This window comes from Haliotis rufescens, unplaced genomic scaffold (genome assembly GCF_023055435.1).
Source record: "Haliotis rufescens isolate VD_foot unplaced genomic scaffold, xgHalRufe1.0.p SCAF_10, whole genome shotgun sequence".
Taxonomy (NCBI): Eukaryota; Metazoa; Mollusca; class Gastropoda; order Lepetellida; family Haliotidae; genus Haliotis; species Haliotis rufescens.
Genome location: NW_025963780.1, coordinates 44,204,684 through 44,220,204, shown reverse-complemented (window position 1 = coordinate 44,220,204; position 15,521 = coordinate 44,204,684). Strand labels below are relative to the sequence as shown.

The following is a 15,521-nucleotide window of genomic DNA, read 5'->3' as shown; positions in this document are numbered from 1 at the left end:
CGCAGTAACTGATGACGTCACAGGAAACGGGGGAATTCTCTCCAGCGGCAAGATGCGCGAAATTCAACAGGAGGGGATTCCCTTGAGGAAATGCAACAGAGCGTAACGATGGGATATCCCGTGAAATATCGAACTATTCACGCGGAACCGAACAGTGAATATATGTATTAAACTGTCCTTTCATTGATGTTACACCAAATAAGACGTACCGTTTTTACCCTAATAAGAGTAGGATATATTTAGAAACAATTTTAACTCAAAAGATTTGTTGTTTTTTGTTTGTTTGTTGTTTTACGCCGCACTCAGCAATATTCCAGCTATAAAAAATCGAGTCTTGACCAGACAATCCAGTGATTGACATCATGAGCATCGATTTCACGCAATTGGGATACGATGACATGTAATTACCAAGTCAGCGAGCCTGACCACCCGATCCCGTTAGTCGCCTCTTACGACAAGCATAGTCGCCTTTTACGGCAAACATGGGTTGCTGAAGACCTATTCTACCCCTGATGTTCACGGGTCTTAACTTATACGAGATTCACGAGGGATAGATAATCCGCAATTCTGTGTTTCGAGAAGTTTTTTTTTATATAGTACTCATTGTCATTTTAAGAAAGAAAATGTAGAAAAATGTACGAAATATCAGCCCTACAGAAACCCTTTACTGAAGTCGGACAAATATTCAGTTGTCTTGATGTTATCAAATAGGGGCACCATGAACATTGGTTGTCAGGATATGATCTGATATCGTACTGTTCTTTACAAAGAAGGAAGGTGACGTCGGATTCCTCTAACTGACCAATCAGTATAATCAGTGCAAGGATATATTATAAGATATACGGATGAACAACTTTTTTTAATTACAATTAGGAGTAAAGTTTCAGTATAGGTTTGATATCGGTGTTAGAACCTACACCGAAACGTCGCTCCTAATTGTAATAAAGAAGTTGTTCATCCATAAAGCTTATCCTTACTAATGTGAAAATATCGAAAATTAATAGGCACAATCTGTTGCATAGTGTATAGTGTATGCATGTTTGCCAGTTGTGTTGAGACTACATGTAAACAACTATTGATTCTTACAAAGCAGACACAATTTATGGATAACTACTTCTTATTTACTGTAAAGACGTTCCGGTATAGATTCTTATACTGTTGTCCTTGCTTGACAACGGTATACGGATCTACACCGAAACGTCGCCTTTACAGTAAATGAAGAAGCTGGTATCCATAAATTGTGTCTGCTTTGTCATCCGTCAACTTCTAAGTAATGCCTATCAAACAATTCTATTGATTCTTGTTCTCTTTCAGACTTGAACTGAATTATTTGAAATTGAAGTAAATGCTGTCTGAAGAATATATATCTATATATATACATGTATATACTCTTCAAAAAAAGAAACGCACAGGTAGTATGTAGTTCATTTAACCTGACTGCACAGAAAACGGAATATAAATTGGATATATGTTATTGGAAAATGTTGGTGGCCTGATATTCGACATACGGTGCGTCAAAACGCAGCCATTGTCGATTTGCAATGTCTTAAACGGCATTGTTTTCACACTTGTCAGTATGTACATGTTAGACTGAATCGAGTCATTCATTTTATGCCAACTGGAAATCAGTGCAGTTAGTGGTCATCCAAAGTACACAGAAAAACTGTCTCACATATGGGAAACGATCACCGGATGTGCAACAAAAATATTATACTTTAAACTTTCACATAAAAGGCTCTATATTGCTTTTATTTTTAGAATTTTGTTTATATTTTTATCGAGCACATTTTTTTCCGAAAGCGAGGAGGAAGGTATAGGACATTATATTAGATATTTATGTATATTTAAAACAAAAGTGACGAGGGAGTAACATATTATATGTTTTCCCACCAAGAATGCCATGCAACAATCACAGCTGGGCACATTTTGAACTCGGCCATCTGATATACAATGTCAATTGTCAAGCATCGATAACTGACAACATCGAGTCTAAGCGGGAATCTATTTTTTCTATTACCAATAAAAATGACTGACGTGAAAAAGTACCAACAAATTTAAATAACCTTAAATATGCAAACAAAATATTTAAAAAATATTAAGTTTTCAGTATTGTTCGAAAAACGTTTATGTGTTTCAAGAGGTTTCGGAAAACACCAAAGAAGAGGGAAACAGTATATCAGACATTATTTTTTTAAATTAAATATAAAACAGGGGCTACTTCAGTGATTAATGTTCTATAACTGACCACCCGATCGAGGAAATAATACCTTCTATTAACACATTTTTGTTAGCAACTGTGAGCTGCTAGCAGCAGTTACAAATGACGGCCTCTCCGGATCTGGAGACTAACATGTACTGCTACTACTAGCTAACAGTAAGTACATGAAATAGCATGGCCATATTAGGCAACACAATATTTCTCACCCCAGACACGCCATATTGAGGCGACCCGTGAAGATCCGGGGAAGAATAGGTCTTCAGCAACCCAATCTTGCTGTAAAAGGCGACTTAGACTAACATATAGTCTCTGAAATGAACATATCGTACAGAAAAAACAGTTGTTCAGTTATCTTAATAAAAATATAATAAAAAGGGAGCCCAGTGATTCTCTTTATTTTGATACTGCAGTAATCTAGACTTGCCAAACATTATAGACTTGCATGGGCTGTAGTTGATATATTTGTATCAGGGTCTGTAAGACAGACTAAAGGCGACTATGCTTGTCGAAAGAGGCGACTAACGGGTTCAGGTGGTCAGGCTCACTGACTTGGTTGATGTATGTCATCGTATCCCTATTGCGTAGATTGATGCTCACAATGTTAATCACTGGATTGTGTGGTCCAGACTCGATTATTTACAGAGCGCCGTCATATAGCTGGAATAAATTTTAAGACGTGTGAAACCATTCACATGTCAAAATCAAGTTTGATAACGCTAAAATGTTGATGAGACAAGAAACTGATTCCTTTCTCGCCAACAGTTCGTCTAACTTCACTTACTAGATTTCAAACTGTTTTCGCAATGTTCAGAAACATTTGTTTGTAAACATAAATTAGCAAACCTTTTTTTAAGTTTTCGTGTGAATCTACCTCAGTAGGGAATCTTACAAACATGTGACTCATTGGATTCTGGTGTTTGCTGCATTTAACTGTTAACATCGGCACTATGCTGGCCGAGACCATTTACTGGAGTGAGTGAGTTTGGTTTTACGCCGCTTTTAACAATATTCCAGCAACATCACGATGGAGGACAATTGTACTCATGTTGGGAATCTAACCCGGGTCTTCGGCGTGACGAGCTAACACTTTAACCACTAGGCTACCCGACCGCCCCTACACTATACTGAAACACATCTGCCAGTAACAACTATTGGCAGAGAACCCCGTGGTGATTCCAGGTTGGAGCGGTCCACATCAGCCACTGTTTGTCACAAGAGGCGACGTAATGGTCAGGTTCGGTGTCTTGTACCCCGACTGTGTGAGAATTTGCTCATGTCAATCACTGGTTTGTCTGGTCCAGATTCAATTACGTACATGCTGTAGTGGTGTAGCTGGAATATTGCTGACTGTTGATTTGAAGAACAAACTATTGCTGCGACGTGAAGGGTTAACTCGCTACATCTAATTAAAAAAAACACATCTGAACATCCGAGTTAATTCTTCAGCAACCCACGCTTGTTAGAGGCGACAAACGTGTTCGGGTGGTCAGACTCGCTGACGTGGTTGATGCATGTCATCGTATTGCAATTGTGTAGATCGATGTTCATGATGTCAATCACTGGATTGACTGGTCGGGACTCGATTATTTAGAGACCGCCGTCATATAGCTGGTATATTGCTGAGTGCGGCGTTCATAAAACAAACAAACAGATCCAACAGAAAAAACAACAACATTAAATACGGGTCAGTGCCTTGGCGCTGTTTGATCTGCTGGTAATTCGGGCACAGCTCCACATCGCACAGGGAATAACCATGGACTGTCCACCATACATGTATTTGTTGCTTCAAGTCTGCTATCTGATCAATATCTCCCCAATGTTTCTTCAGCAGATTATAGTGGCCAGGGTTGCCTTGTTAGTGCCCAATTATGCGTAAATGTCCGTAATGTTGACAGATTCACGTTTAACGTCTTTGCATGTCCAGACAAGGAGTCTCCTTTCCCCTCCTTAATAAAATGAAAAGATCAACGACCAAGAAACACGTCAATCGTAGGCTGATAAACTTCGTTTAAACCTCAAAGGTCATTTTGACAATGGAACGAGAATTTGGTGAAGCTTGATTTGTGAAAAATAAACAGGTTTGGTTCACTATCTGTCCCTGTAGACTCTCTATATACAGTAAACTACGGTTATATCGAACTCCAATTGACCACTTATTTTAGTTTGTTATAACCGTAGTTTGTTAAAAGCATATATTCAGCATATATACAGCAAATGGCCGGGACCCAAAAAGACCATTTCGTTGTATCCGTCAGTTCGTTATAAGCGTGTTCGTTGAAACGTAGTTTACTGATGTCCATAGATATACCTATCTGTCACTCCTTAGATATGACTATCAGAGTCTGGAACGTCTATATGTCCATATTTCTGTCCATCTGTCACAAAAATCCGTATATATGTCCATAGATGTCACTTATATATCACTGAAACACCCGCATACATGTCCATAGATGTCACTGATATATCACTGAAACACCCGCATACATGTCCATAGATGTCACTGATATATCACTGAAACACCCGCATACATGTCCATAGATGTCACTGATATATCACTGAAACACCCGCATACATGTCCATAGATGTCACTGATATATCACTGAAACACCCGCATACATGTCCATAGATGTCACTGATATATCACTGACACACCCGCATACATGTCCATATATGTCATGGATATATCACCTAAACATCTGTATACATGTCCATAGATATCACTGAAACATATGTATACATGTCCATAGATGTCACGGATATATCACCTAAACATATGTATACATGTCCATAGATGTCACGGATATATCACTGAAACATCTGAAAACATGTCCATAGATGTCACGGATATATCACCTAAACATCTGTATACATGTCCATAGATGTCACGGATATATCACCTAAACATATGTATACATGTCCATAGATGTCACGGATATATCACCTAAACATATGTATACATGTCCATAGATGTCACGGATATATCACCTAAACATATGTATACATGTCCATAGATGTCACGGATATATCACCTAAACATATGTATACATGTCCATAGATGTCACGGATATATCACCTAAACATATGTATACATGTCCATAGATGTCACGGATATATCACCTAAACATATGTATACATGTCCATAGATGTCACGGATATATCACCTAAACATCTGTATACATGTCCATAGATATCACTGAAACATCTGTATACATATCCATAGAGATCACTGATATATCACTGAAACATATGTATACATGTCCATATATGTCACGGATATATCACCTAAACATATGTATACATGTCCATAGATGTCACGGATATATCACCTAAACATCTGAAAACATGTCCATAGATGTCACGGATATATCACCTAAACATATGTATACATGTCCATAGATGTCACGGATATATCACCTAAACATATGTATACATGTCCATAGATGTCACGGATATATCACCTAAACATATGTATACATGTCCATAGATGTCACGGATATATCACCTAAACATATGTATACATGTCCATAGATGTCACGGATATATCACCTAAACATATGTATACATGTCCATAGATGTCACGGATATATCACCTAAACATATGTATACATGTCCATAGATGTCACGGATATACCACCTAAACATATGTATACATGTCCATAGATGTCACGGATATATCACCTAAACATATGTATACATGTCCATAGATGTCACGGATATATCACCTAAACATATGTATACATGTCCATAGATGTCACGGATATATCACTGAAACATATGTATACATGTCCATAGATGTCACGGATATATCACCTAAACATCTGTATACATGTCCATAGATGTCACGGATATATCACCTAAACATCCGTATACATGTCCATAGATGTCACGGATATATCACCTAACATATGTATACATGTCCATAGATGTCACGGATATATCACCTAAACATCTGAAAACATGTCCATAGATGTCACGGATATATCACCTAAACATATGTATACATGTCCATAGATGTCACGGATATATCACCTAAACATATGTATACATGTCCATAGATGTCACGGATATATCACCTAAACATATGTATACATGTCCATAGATGTCACGGATATATCACCTAAACATATGTATACATGTCCATAGATGTCACGGATATATCACTGAAACACCCGTATACATGTCCATAGATGTCACTGATATATCAGTGAAACATCTGAAAACATGTCCATAGATATCACTGAAACATCTGTATACATATCCATAGAGATCACTGATATATCACTGAAACATATGTATACATGTCCATATATGTCACGGATATATCACTGAAACATCTGTATACATGTCCATAGACGTGATATATCACTGAAACATCTGTTTACATGTCCATAGACGTGATATATCACTGAAACATCTGTATATATGTCCTTAGATCCTTATAACTGTCCCTCAAATATATGTATGTCCATAGATCGCCTCTTTGTCCCTGTAATATGTTTGTCCATAGACCTGCCTGTCTGTCCTTGTCATGTGTTTGTCCATAGATCGCCTCTTTGTCCCTGTAATATGTTTGTCCATAGACCTGCCTATCTGTCCTCATCATGTTTATGTCCATAGATCCCCTCTCTGTCCCTGTGGTATGTGTATATATGCCTATAGACATGACATGACAGATTAACGATATTTGTATGGAAAAATGGGTGTTCTTTCATTTCTTTTGTGTAGTATAGTTGGCGCCTTCCTGAGGCAAAGGACATATCTGACTGTAAAATTCGAATTTCCACCCTTGCTGAACTAGGCTGGAATTATGGAGTTATATTTTGGCTGCACCAACGAGTCTATGCACAGTCCAATCAATCGACATCCAGTCTAAAAACTGCTGTGCAGATTTCGGTCGACTGCAGGATTTGTAAAGCATATGTACCGTCAACTTGGCGTCAACAGACAGCTTCCAAATCTTTTCATGTTTTTACTCTAAGTGATAGTGAATTGATTCATTTCACAAAGTAAGATGTTTTATCACAATATAGATTTTGATTATCAACCAGATCATCTTGACTGGGCGCTGCCATTTTGTTTGATGTAAATGCAAGTGATATGGGAGTGGAATCTTTTTGGTCAATAGGAGGGACACAGAAGGGGCACAACTCGTAACATCCAAAGGTGGCGCTACAATCCAGCCCAGAAATCCATGCCTATTTCTAAAGGGCGGAAACTCAACTTTCATAGTCAGTTCACTCCCTTGCCTCGGGAATATGTATTGTCAACAATAAAACATTTTTGAAAGTTTTTAACCTTAACCAATTTGAAGGGTATGGCATTGACCTTGACCAATGGACACTCTAAAAACAATCCCTTGGCTTTGAGTGAGTTGGGTTTAAGGTGGCTTTGAACTGTATGCCAGTTATATTACGGCGTCCCTTGGCTATATAGATATATGCAGATCTAGAATAAGATACACAAGTATTTCATACATTATCACTGAGATGTCCGCACACCGCGTTGCTTCAGAAACAAAATGAGTCAAAACCTTAAAGAAACCACTTGTCTCCTTAAATAAAATATTGACTAAAACACCACTTTGAACAGCATATCAGAGCAATGTGAACAGAAAGCCCGAAGTCTCAGACTAAAAAATAACAAAAAACATCATTTTTTGTGTTTTAAATATATTCATAATTTTTCTTCTTTGTACAAGGAAACAATGACATAATGTAATAATATATATACTTCTCAAAAGAAGTGCCCGATTCTTTCACATCACTACAGTTATACTGTCATGTCAGATTAACTACGAAAGGATCAGGTGTTCCTGAACTTCTTTTGAGTAGTATATATTAACACGCATACCTCACACAGAAATCAACAAGCATTAGAAGACTGGTGTCAATAAAACATACGATACTCCAGTCACAATCATGTTCTATCACAGCGTACGCTCATCAACATATCAAACAATTGCAGTGCACCCTATTTCAAGTTTTTCCCACGTAATTTGTCTTGTGTTGTTGTTGCATGTATTGGTTTACCATGTTTATGAATTTGACAACCAAAATATTACCAGTATAACCTTCTGGCAGCAATAAAAAATCCGAAATTGGAAGGGAAGTAATTCTTAACAGTCACTAAAGACATGTGGTACTCCGAGATCACTTTCTTCACAGCATTGTTCATTTCACCCAACTGTTCATAATCGTAAAACATCACTCGTCAGAAGTCCTCATCCGAGTCAGAAAGGACACTTGGATAGGGTTATGTTTTAATTCACATATTTTCCTGTAATTTTCTACATCTTTCCTCAACAAAAGTAATGACTGGCCTTAACATTTCCATTCAATAACCCCTTTGGAACTAATCACTGAAACTTTAAGGTATTATACAAATATATGATCAAGAAGAATATCACTAAAATTTAATAATGGATACCTTTTTCTTAATGCTCTCAATTCTACTGTTGAACCCAGTCAACAGACGCATAGTCGAAGGACACCCCCAAGTGAAACTTGCAATAACTGTATAATGAGTAGGCTTTGCGTTTATTTCAAGTAACGTATGGTATGCAGAAATGCCCAGCTTGCATAATATCAAAACTTTCAGAAGTTTATTTGCCTAAAAAAAAAACGTCGTGAGTTACAAAAGTATCTGCCAAATTTCTTGGCACACAACTACCAAAATTGGCCATTATTGACTTTTGGCACTTTACGTTGAGCAGCATGCAGTCTGATATTTTCTTTATAATTTTATCATTTTTCACATTCAATCTTATTTTTTGTTACCTGGTGAAAAGAAATTATGATAAAAAAATTGGATTACGGATGATTCTGACCCAGATGAATCGGGTAACAAATGATCATTTAAACACAGCCCTAATGTTACTCCAGACCTCCGCCCAGTCAATCTTCTGGTGTGACACCTGATGGTGTGAGTGGTGCCATCTGAAATTTGAATCATAAATAACTTCAGTATCCTCCGGGGAGTCTGGAAGATATTTCTGCCAGTTGTCATAGATACGCCGGATGTCGCGGTCGGCGTCGTACTGCACCAGCTGTTTGTCCAGGAAGGGAACAATCATGTTGAATTTGTCCACCTTGATATTGACATCTGTAATGATGGACTGGTGCTTGTATGTTTGCGACTTCCATTTCTTGGCATCCTCCGAATCAAAGGGCGGACAACCCATCCTGCTTCTCAACACTGCCAGTTTGTTTCTGGCGTCTGTGATATCTTTCCTGCATACAGAAGATCAAATCATGTCAATTGAGCTCTTATTTTATCTGTAAAGTCATACAGTCTCTAATATCCACCATTAATCAACTAAAAACTGAAACAAATTATGAAAACAAAATTTGCCATGTGACTATTATAGTTTAATATATGATTAACTTGTGTAATTCAATACAGATTTGTAGACATATTATTTCCAATGACCTAAGGACGTGTGTTTGTGGGACAATACGTTGCATTGGCATTATTTCAGCCATTTAGCGACTTAGCGTCAGAGACACAAATTCACGATAAAACTTGAAGTTTGACAGATTTATGAAAGCAGTACCTGATCTCACTCTGCAGTGTGATCCACTCAGGGGCGTACCCGTTGTTGATGAGGATCTTGTTCAGGTTGTGTGTGTCTGTATCCAGTAGCGGATTGCGATTCTCGAACACCAGGGGTTTCCCCTTCAGGGCCAGGTTGTCAAAGTCCCCCTTGTTCATCGAGTCTGTGATCATGTCCTCTACCAGGCGTTCTATGGCATTGCTGAGGGCAGAATAAAAAAAATAAATACAAACTTTTCCAAGACAACTTAACAAAAAAAGAAAAAAAAGTTGATGATAAATATTCTTGACGATATTTGTATGAGTTTGAGTGCTCAGTTTTCACTACAAAATAAATATCCCCCAAAATATTCATCATTCTGAATTTTTTGGTTCAGTTTATTAAACAAACAAACAATTAACCTCAGTTGAACTAAGGCCAACCTGCATATCTCTAACGGCAACAGAATTGTGTAGTTTTCCAAAGTATGAAATTGTATTGTTGCCACTGGAAGTTTGATAGAATAAAAGGCATATTTTGGCCTTATATATGTGAGAATCAAAGAAAATAATTAATCTTGTGCATGATTCTCAATGTTTTGAATATTGAATTAGACCTTGAACTACAGCTTTCATTCTCTGTTGATCGATGAATACAAAAATTTATTAAAAGACAAGCATATTGTTTTACAAATATTTTGGTAAATTAACGTCCAATCTAAAAAAACAATACCAGAAATCTGTCTGCCTGCACTAGGACTCTAAGTGATTGAATGTTGTTTAATGCCACAGTCAGCAGAAGTACAGATATGTGATTTGGCCTGTAAATACTTCAAGTCCTGACCTGACAAACCAGTGACTGAAAGAATGAGCATCACTCCATCAAGGCATGATGACACACACGCAGCCAAATCACCAAGTCAGACAACCTGTTCACTCTTAGGAGACCCGTGAAGATCTGGGGTAGGATAGGTCTTCGGCAACCCATGCAAGGTGACTACGCTTGTTGTAAGAGGCAACTAACAGGATTGGGTGGTCAGGTTCGCTGACTTGGTTGATGCATGTGATCATATCCCAATGGCGTGGATCGATGCTCATGATATCAATAACTGGATTGTCCGTTCCAGACTCAAGTATTTAGAGACCGCCATCATATAGCTGGAATATTGCTGTGTGCGGCGTAAAACAACAAACAACAACATTGGGATTCTGGATCCTTCTCTGCCCTGAAATCCCAAAGAGGATCCAGGACACAGGATCGGCAGTATGGCCGATATATTGCTGGTAGAGTTCTACAATACATCCACTCATCTCCCTCTGTTCACCCAGCAGTGAAAGGGTACCCGGTAGGATGAGATGGTATTGTGACTGTCATCATCACCATCATCATCATCATCATTATTAAAATCATACTGACCTTATCTTCACTTTCCTGGCTTCCATTTTGTCCTTCACTACAACGGCTGACTCTTCCTCATTGGCGAGACGCTGAACACGGTAGTCATGGACGTTGTCTGTTGCCTTGGCAACACGATACTGCTGATATATTCTCTGTCTCTGTATGGGGGTCCCTGATCCGATGCCTTCAAAACTCAGATACTGCCGATGCTGTGGTGCCGTGTGTTTGATGTCGAAGATGATTTTGTCTATGTCTTCCTCTGTTTCTTCCTTCTCACAATCTTCATCTTCCTTCCTCTGTTCCTGAAGTGAATAAATGACTGTGTGTTAAAATCTAACTCAGCACTGGCAATTTTGCAAATAAATAGCCACAAGATATTGCTGACCGTTTTACTGGCCTTTGTTGAAATATTTTAACTGGTTTATTAGGCCAGACCTCTTTTTCTAAACTTGGTTTACAAATGTGTGGGCCACAAATCAATTAAATGTAAATAAAAGGGGTGTTGTTTATTCCTGGACCCCCACTTTGGTAAGTCAAAGGACAACCCTGGATTAAACCCTACGATTAAAGGCTTTGAGTCCTTTGGAGAAACCAATCATATGTTTGTTTGTTACTTAATGCAACACTCAGCAATATTCCAGCTGTATGACGGCGGTCTGTAAATAAACGAGTCAATGCCAAACAAACCAGTGATTGACATCATGAGCAGCGACCTACGCAGTTTGGGATATGATGACATGCATCAACCAAGTCAGTGAGTCTGACCACCCGATCCTGTTAGTCAGCTCTTATGACAAGCATAGTCGCCTTTTACGGCAAGCATGGGTTGCCAAAGATCAATTCTGACCAGAATCTTCACAGGTTAAGAGGACGTACAGATCCCATACACAGAAACACGCAAAATATACAGTCATGTCGCCAAATTTGAGACTGGAGGGTAAATTTTTTCATTCATGTAGTGACCGGGTGAACACTATAGAAGGCATTGATGCAATGATGCCAGGCAGGTTAATGACGGTGTCTAAAAATCAGACAGAGCCTATTGTGGAATTGGTAAGGAAATGGGAGGTAACTCCTACCAGTATGGTCTTGTAAGCTTCCTTTACTTGTGTAAACTTCTTGGGATCTGCGGTTGTTGATCCACTGTCAGGATGGTACAGCTTGGCACATTTTATGTACGCTTCTCTCACTTCAGCTAATGCAGCATCTTCTGAAATATTCAGCAGGGAGTAGCAGTCGCTCAGGTTGTTTTTCAGTTTGTACCCAACTCCAAGACCGGATGATGTTGAAAACTGACAGTGGCGGACATATTTTGTACTGACACAGAAGACGATTGTGCCCACGTTACCATGGTTACACTGTCTGTGCAGCGAGGAAGTGACTAACGTCCAGTGTTGACCTTTCAAGAGACTCGCACACAGACACAGGGGGAGGGACACTGACCGGCGCAGCATTGTTCCATATGTCACATTTCACCTGGAAAATAGTACCTTCATTACCATGGATACAAACATTTATAACAGTACATGTAATATCAATTCATAAACTTTGTAACCTTGTCAAATAAAATTCAGATTTCAAATGCTATTTTATCTGCATGATATGTGTTATACAAGCTCAGGTTATGGAAAATAAAACACAAATTATGGAATTTAATCTCACCTTCATGTACATATATTTAGTGTTAAACAAAGTTGAAAATACAAAATGTATAAGCAAATATCGCCATGGGCACTTAATAAAGCAGGGCGCTTATTACTTCGAATACGGTAGTTACACTCATAGAAGCAAAATGGGTTCAAAATTTAAGGGGGTCCTGATGGTCCTTGGGGTTTGCTCCTATAGTATTTGAAGGCCTAAAGCGACACATGACTTAAATACGTCACATAGCATATACCTTCACATATGACACCAGTGTTATTGTAACCACCACAACATCTGAGTGAATGTATCTCACAAAACAAGAGTAGAAAACCCCATCCTGTTTTAATTATGTTCAACAGCACAATAAATTATCCTATGCTTTTGAGGGGACTAAGCACTGATGTAAATGTGCGCTTGGTGGCAAGCTTGAAGGTTATAGCAAGCAACCCCTGACTTTCACACTTAATTTAGAACATTCTAGAATGGATTGAGGTCTTGCTTCTATCATGACAGAATGAATGCATCACGTGATCAGGGAAGAGAGATGTGAGTTTACCACTGAATCAAACATACTTCACTTCACTTCAGAATATGCAAATAGCAATTGAGTCACATGTCACGTTCAAGTCCCTTTATCTAATTATCATGTTTATGCCACTTCTAAATAGAGTTTAGAACTAGTACATGTGACTTTCAGAGCATACAGTACTTATTGTGGTGAACTTCATGACATATCAAAGTCATCGGCCCTGGATTTTGGACATGAGAAAGATTTAACATCAACTTTGTTGATGAGGATGTTCTGAATGGATCAAATGGAGAAGGTGCGGAAAAAAATCTAGTTTCTTTTATGTGTTTAGGTCTTCAGAACCAATCACCATGATCGCCACATATTAGAGTTTGTGTAACAATGAAAGATATCTTTATGATTTTAGTTAAATCAGATGTTTGGAAGGTCAGGTGGTATTTTGTGGGAACCGTAAAACCATTAAACAGTACTAGTCTTATGTTTACCCTTATGTTACTTTTGTTCGTTAGTCTAGAAAATTCAGGACTGGCAACATTTTATCTGGTCTGGTAACTTTGCAGTACTAATACCAAAAAAATCGTCTTCATACACAAAGAAGACATATATGATTTTAAACATTGTTAAACATTATTTGCTTCTATTGTTACCTATAGCAAAGACCTGTGCATGATATCTGACACCGTAGATGTAGTGGTGACAGGGATGTTATTATGCAACAAAGGCTTAAACTCCGGGAAATCCATTCAGTACTTCCAATCACTTCTGAAAAGTATCAGCTCAACCACAAAACATTGATCAGAGACGATATACCGATTGGTATATGGTCTCTGCACTGATAAACAGGTTTTCAAAAAAGACATTGTTGTTTTGTGTTTCATATAACAATACATGAGTAGTCAAATTACCGATTGTGAAACTTCTTGCTACACCGACTTGTGTGAGACACTGACAGTGTTATATAGGTGCCAATTAGTCTAAGAGATTTCATCACATATTATGCAACAAAAATGAAAACAAATGGGTACATGTCGATCCATTGTAAAAATGCTGTTGTTTTTCTTTGGCTTTTGTAAAAACAGAACATATTTCTGTTCATCATCATTCCCCACAGTGTTATATCACGGTGATTTTTAAAAGGCCATACAGATATCATTTTAGCTTCCAAGGTTTCTACACAACAGTAGACAGCTGCTTTCGTGACCTCACGACGGAAGATATCGATGACAGGACACATCCATCACCACGTTCAAATCAAAACTTATATATAATCTGGGAGTAGTGCACTTTACCGGGCGCACTTTTTCAGATCCAATTAGCGCTGTGGGGGCTCGAACGCGCTTCGCCGGCTCACCGCTAATGCGTTAATTAGCCTACGCTCTACCACTGGACCACAGGCGCTATCACATGTAATCAGTGCTCGTTTAACAGGTCATTAGAATCCCCATTGACATGCATGCGTAATTCAGTAAACAATGAATTGCGCATGCGTGTGACGTCACTGCCCGCTCTCCCATTCATCTTTTCTTGAAACCACACCCGCAATTGTTTATGTCAACATGACCGACCAATGGGATTAACTGGATTATCGCTTGAAAAGGTAAGAATTTATGGCTAACCCTTGCACAAACCCACTGACCCTAATGACCGAAAAGGGGTTTTGGATCGTAAAGACGTGTAAGTTTCCCTAAGACCGAAAACGGGTGTTGGATCGTAAAGACGTGTAAGTTTCCCTAAGACCGAAAAACGGGTGTTGGATCGTAAAGTTGTGTAAGTTTCCCTAAGACCTAGAACGGGTGTTTGATCGTAAAGATGTGTAAGTTTCCCTAAGACCGAGAACGGGTGTTTGATTGTAAAGATGTGTAAGTTTCCCTAAGACCGAAAACGGGTGTTGGATCGTGAACCGAGAGTCACCAGAGCGTGAGGCACGGTAACCGTATAACGAGACAGCGGTGGCACTATAGCGCGGTAATTGAGCGGATGGTAGAGCTCGGGCTGCGCCCGGTAAACTGCATTGTTGCCTATAATCTTGCAAACAACCGCGATGATCAAAACTGCATCTTTATCAAGTAAAGAACATGAATAAAGTACGCAAAACTAAAAGTTTGATATCTACCTGTTTCCGGTTACAAAAGGTCAAGGTCATGGACCCGGAAATTGAAGGAGTAAAAATTGGAATGTCTAGGAAACGGAAAATGAATAAT

General features: G+C 38.6%; 1 protein-coding gene across 3 annotated transcripts; it reads right to left on the bottom strand.

The window, feature by feature from the left end:
- Nucleotides 1-8,399: 8,399 nt before the first annotated feature.
- Nucleotides 8,400-15,463, bottom strand: LOC124120908 (dnaJ homolog subfamily C member 28-like). Of its 3 annotated transcripts, none has more exons than XM_046483813.2 (5): nucleotides 15,434-15,463; nucleotides 12,227-12,623; nucleotides 11,166-11,449; nucleotides 9,771-9,971; nucleotides 8,400-9,447 (listed from the first exon to the last, which is right to left on the bottom strand). In XM_046483813.2, the coding sequence occupies exons 2-5, from the start codon at nucleotides 12,599-12,601 to the stop codon at nucleotides 9,069-9,071; spliced, it is 1,239 nt and encodes a 412-aa protein (XP_046339769.2). In that variant the 5' UTR covers nucleotides 12,602-12,623; nucleotides 15,434-15,463; the 3' UTR covers nucleotides 8,400-9,068. The 3 variants fall into 3 exon arrangements, with proteins under 3 accessions (XP_046339769.2, XP_046339768.2, XP_046339767.2); XM_046483812.2 differs by lacking the exon at nucleotides 15,434-15,463 and adding an exon at nucleotides 14,226-14,568; XM_046483811.2 differs by lacking the exon at nucleotides 15,434-15,463 and adding an exon at nucleotides 13,968-14,189.
- Nucleotides 15,464-15,521: the final 58 nt, after the last annotated feature.